We start from the raw sequence: 5,070 nt of genomic DNA on the forward strand, positions 1-5,070 counted from the left end.
GAACGGGATCAATTAAGCTAATACTTCACTGTACAGTGTTTCTAGTTAATAAATGCTGGTATAAGAGGACACAGAGGTGAAAGTAAGTCTCCAGAGTTTCATTCAGCATATTGTACTACATGATCTGCAATTAATGTGTCTACAGGAGGAATTTTAAATGCGACAAAGTGAATAATAAGATGTCAAGCAATACTTTTTATGCTGCTACTGAATCTCTGCATACGCTGTGGAAAATAGTGGGTTTAATGCCATCCAAACGACTGCTTCAGTGTCAACCAGAATCAGCAGTAGTATGTAAAGTGATAAAATCGAATTCCACTGCCTGGTTCCTATTGACATTTACCACTCTAGTGGTGGACATCTACACAACAGTCGCCCTTTATCAGAAATTATCAACAGTTACTATTTTTGTTGATGTTCCAGTGAGACTGATCGTCTATTCCAAAGTATTATGGGCCCTCGGACGTAATACTGTAAGCGTGTTCACAGACTTGAGAATGTATCTTGAAGCACTTGAATACTCTGATGAATGTGTGCTTCACAAGGAGCGGCAGAGAGAGAAAATGCCAGGAGTACTGTTGACCTGCGTTTCTGTATTTGTGGTAGTAGCAGAAAGTGCTTTGTCTCTTAATTACGCTCGGCGTGAAGTTGACGGCTGTCGTATCCTTTTCTGGATCCTGTACACGGTATACAGACTTGTGGACAATCTTTTAGTGCTGCAGTTGACCCTGCTCGTTCTCGAACTGCGCGTGAGGTTCCACGATATCAACGATGTTATCGTCACGACAACTGGTCTTCATAGCGACAAGCGCTTGTCGCGCATCCTACTGGACTGCAGCCGAACAACAGAGGAGTTCCGCCAACCGGCAGTGAACCAGCTGCACCACGCACACGCCGTTCTGTATCGAGCAGCAGAGCTCCTACAGCGGCATTTCGGCTTCACTGTGGCTCTGCAAGTAACAGCAGCGTACTCTAGTCTCCTGTACGGCTCCTACGAGATCCTGATGCTTTCGGTTGGTTCAGACAAGGGCCGCGGCATCGTGCTCAGCAGCTCCATCCTGTACTCCGTGGTGTGGGTGGCTTCGCACCTGCTAGGCGCCGTCGCCGTCGTGCTCTCCTGTTCGGCGACAGCAAATGAAGCGGAGCGCACTCGAGTTCTGGTGGTTAGGGCTGACACGCTGAGACAACGTCAGGCCGTCTGGACGAATATGGGGGCTCTGCTGCGGCAATTGATGGCTACTCAGCCTCTCAGTTTCAAGGCTGCCGGCTTCTTGACGATCGACCGCAGATTGCTCATGTCCAGTCTCTGCGCTACCATTACGTACTTGGTAATACTGAGTCAGATCTCTCTTGATTAACTGGAAGATGCCAAAATAAATAGCACGACACTGAACACCTGACTTATGTTATTCCATACCTCAACCGAGAACTGTAGTTACGACGCAGCTAGTAGAGTAATTATCATATGACAGCCGTGTGAGTGCCAAGGGTGTCGTTTCCATGGACACAGACTGCGAAACGCGAAAAAAAGAGAACGTAAAGAAGAAGGGAGATTTAGGAGAGAGCGGAAGAAGGCTCAGAAGAAGAAAAATAAGAAGAGGAGTAAGTGAAGCATTAGAGGGTTGTAGATTAGTAAGGGGAGAGACATGCACGGAAAGAAATCAGAAGGACATTAGGAGTGGACTGTACTGAGCAACAATACTACAACACCTGCATCTTCCTGGCACCGCAACACCAATGTCTTCATTTCGTCTACTAGATGGAGGCGCTCTCGTTATGGCAAGTAAGCCAATACAACGAAAATTTAGTATATTTTGGGCTTTTTCAGCGGATACGATCTGTAAGACGTAAGTCGTCTTCCTACAGTACTCCCTTCACTGATGCTACGATCGATTGAGTTAACCTGATATCATATTATACAGTGGGGTCCAAAAAATGTGTCCCTTTTTAAAAGTCCATAACTGGCAAACTAATTGACGGAGTTGTCTCATCTTTGGTAGTGTAATAGTTTGTAGTTCCGGCAATCGCCACACAAGCGTTGTATTGCGTTGTTTTGTTTTGTCAGATGACAGTCGCCAGATAGTCAATGTTTTGTTCTATGTTGCACCTAGTTACTCGAGTAAACATGGCTGGCGCAAGGCTTACATTCGATGAAAGTAAGTCAGTTTTGAAGTGGTACGAAAACATTAATGAGGTTGAACGGCAATGGCGAAATGAGTATCAGAGCCACAGACACGTCTACCGATTCGTCGCAATCGAGAAAATTTGAAGCCGAAGGCTGTGATAAAGATGTACACAAACAACGATCTGGACGACCTGTAACAGTAACAAGTCTAGCTAACTCCCGCCGTGTGTTATAGTAATTCACTCGCTCACCATAGAAGTCTGTGAGACAGTGTGCCCGTGAAACTGGAGTTAGTCGCTCAAGTGTTCGGCGAATTTTGAAGACAGCAAAGTGGAAGTGCTACATCCCACGATTGCTACACGCAATGAACAAGGACGACCCAGATCGTAGAATGGAGTACTGCGAGTGGTTTACTAACATGGTGTGCAACGATGAAGAGTTTGCAGAGATGATTGTGAGGTCTGATGAGACACAGTTCAATGGTACAGTAAATCGCCACAATTGCATCTACTGGACCGCTGAAAATCCGAACGTCCATGTAGACAAAGTCATGAATTTGCCAGGAGTAAATGTGTGGTTTGGGTTGTCTTAACGGGGCTTGATTGGGCCATACTTCTTTGACGGCACAGTTACCGGTGAAGTGAACCTTCAGAAACTTCAGACATCCATTTTACCTACCATCCCACCCCAGCCCACTACCAAAATCGTGTTATGGCGTATGTCGACGAAAATCTACCAGGAAGATGGATATGTCGTAGAGGTGCTGTGGAGTTTCCACCACGTTCCCCAAACATAACTCTTCTGGACTTTTACCTTTGGGGACCACTAAAGGACGTCGTTTATCGACAAAAGCCACACACATTGGATGAACTTCGAGAACCCATCGTACATTAATGTGCAAATATCCAACTGAACACGTTGCAGTCAGTAGTCCGTGCTGCAGTCCGGCGGCATCGTTTGTGTGTGAATGTTAATGGTGACCATTTCGAACACCTACAGTGATATCTTTAAGTTGGACTTTAATCTACACTTCCACCAAAAATGAGACGACTCCGTCAATTAGTTTGCAAGTTATGGATTTTTAAGCAGTGGATACATTTTTTGGACCCCTCCGTATTTTTGCCTCTTGAGGTAATACTCATGCCCAGAGGAAGCGTCCATGTAACTTGCATTTTATTTTAATGAAGTGTCCTTCCTGATAGGTAAATTCCAGCTGTGTTCCGATTCAGATTCACTGTAGTGCATGAGGCTGTAAGTTTAGCTCAGTTTTAGGACAAATTTATGGTCTGCTGCGTAGGTGAAGAAGAACAGAGAGTGGCCGTCAGCCTTCGTGGCACGATAGCGGAATGGACACGCTAAAAAAAAAAAAATAAATAAATAAAAAAGTTTCAGGAGACGCGTTTCATTGGCTAGTCAGATTCGTTGGGAGAGGCTTCTAGAAGCTTCTGGTAGCCTTCTCTCGGCAGAACGGTGACAAATAAGTTGTATTCCGACAGACGCTGCTCGGAGTATGATTGGTGTGTAGCGTCGCGCAGAAAAGCGTAACAGGGGATTGGTCGGTGATGACCGTGAAAAAAGTCGGGCAGCTTGCCGTCTTTGCCGCTGGTGTGTAGGCAGGTATCTTTGGTATCTTTAAGTGGTGCGAGGAGTACAGATGAGATAGCTTTGGAGACACGAGGATGTCAGTTGAGATTGAGACGGCTTTGTGGGCACGTGGAGTACAGTCAAGATAGCTCTGGGGATGGAAGAAGTACTGGTAATGTCTGATCACATTGCGTTGGGGGGGTCACAGAGATTACGAAGAATAGATTCGTTTCTGATTATAGATAAAAATGGGAAGCAACTGCGATAAATTCATTGCTGAGGTTATCAGAAAAGCTTTGGCCGCGGCACAAATCGTATTCTTGTGGGATGCAGTAACTGAGTGATGGAAGACCGTAGAGGTTGTTGCCATACTGTGCTGCTCCAGTCTGCGCGCTGACGTGGTAAGAAAGGTGAAATTCTAAGCTTGGTTGGTCATGAGTAGTAGACCACAGAGTAAGTGACAGCTTCATCAGTATTTCATATTTACTACTTTGGACAATAGTTCAAAAATGGTTCAAATGGCTCTGAGCACTATGACACTTAACACCTGAGGTCATCAGTCCCCTAGAACTTAGAACTACTTAAACCTAACTAACCTAAGGACATCACACACATCAATGCCCGAGGCAAGATCCGAGCCTGCGACCGTAGCGTTCGCGCAGTTCTAGACTGAAGCGCCTAGAACCGCTCGGCCACACCGGTCGGCTGGAGAATAGTTAAACTATGACATAATTGGGAATCGTTCTTTCAGTTCGATTGAGTGTTCAGCTTGTTCCAAAATGGTCCGTACTGTTATTAATTGCGGAAGCTTTAGTTTGCAGATATCTAACTTGCCTCCTTCCGATTGCCTCGTACATGCTCTGTAGTTTTCTTTACTGAAGGATCGGTTTTCGGTTTCGGTTTCCATAGATTCCTTTAACGGAGCATATCACGTGCTTGCATGATAAATATCCTCTCCATTGTAGTCTCCATTTCCTCAGTGCACAGAGTAGGCCGCACACTGGCCTTTCTCCCACTTAGTTTTCTCTCAGTTGCGAATGCGTACGGGACAATTAGATGAAGTAAATTTCCTTTATTTTACTGTCAAACCCAGAATCAGTTGGTCAAGAGAATGTAACAAATGTTGCAGTTAGCAATGCTTCTTGCAACTTACCAGTTCTTCATCCCACCTAGCTGTAGCCGGTAGTACAATTCAGAAAGGCACCAATGGATCGAGTAGTCGTCTTATTAAGGCTGTACCGAGTTAGCGTTACGTTCTGTAGTTTTAGATTAAGATCTCTGTCTTAAATTCAGGTCTTAAATCGTTCATTTTTCTGTGGGTAGGTACCGCTGCGGCCATTGCACTTATTGTTCAGGAACGA

At 45.2% G+C, this 5,070-nt stretch overlaps 1 protein-coding gene across 1 annotated transcript; it reads left to right on the top strand.

Annotated features, from left to right (window-relative positions):
- Positions 1-497: 497 nt before the first annotated feature.
- On the top strand, positions 498-1,358 carry LOC124775965 (putative gustatory receptor 2a). Its single transcript, XM_047250805.1, has one exon. The coding sequence runs from the start codon at positions 498-500 to the stop codon at positions 1,356-1,358; it is 861 nt and encodes a 286-aa protein (XP_047106761.1).
- The last annotated feature ends 3,712 nt before the right edge of the window (positions 1,359-5,070 follow it).

The sequence above is a fragment of the Schistocerca piceifrons genome, chromosome 2 (genome assembly GCF_021461385.2).
Source record: "Schistocerca piceifrons isolate TAMUIC-IGC-003096 chromosome 2, iqSchPice1.1, whole genome shotgun sequence".
Classification (NCBI taxonomy): Eukaryota; Metazoa; Arthropoda; class Insecta; order Orthoptera; family Acrididae; genus Schistocerca; species Schistocerca piceifrons.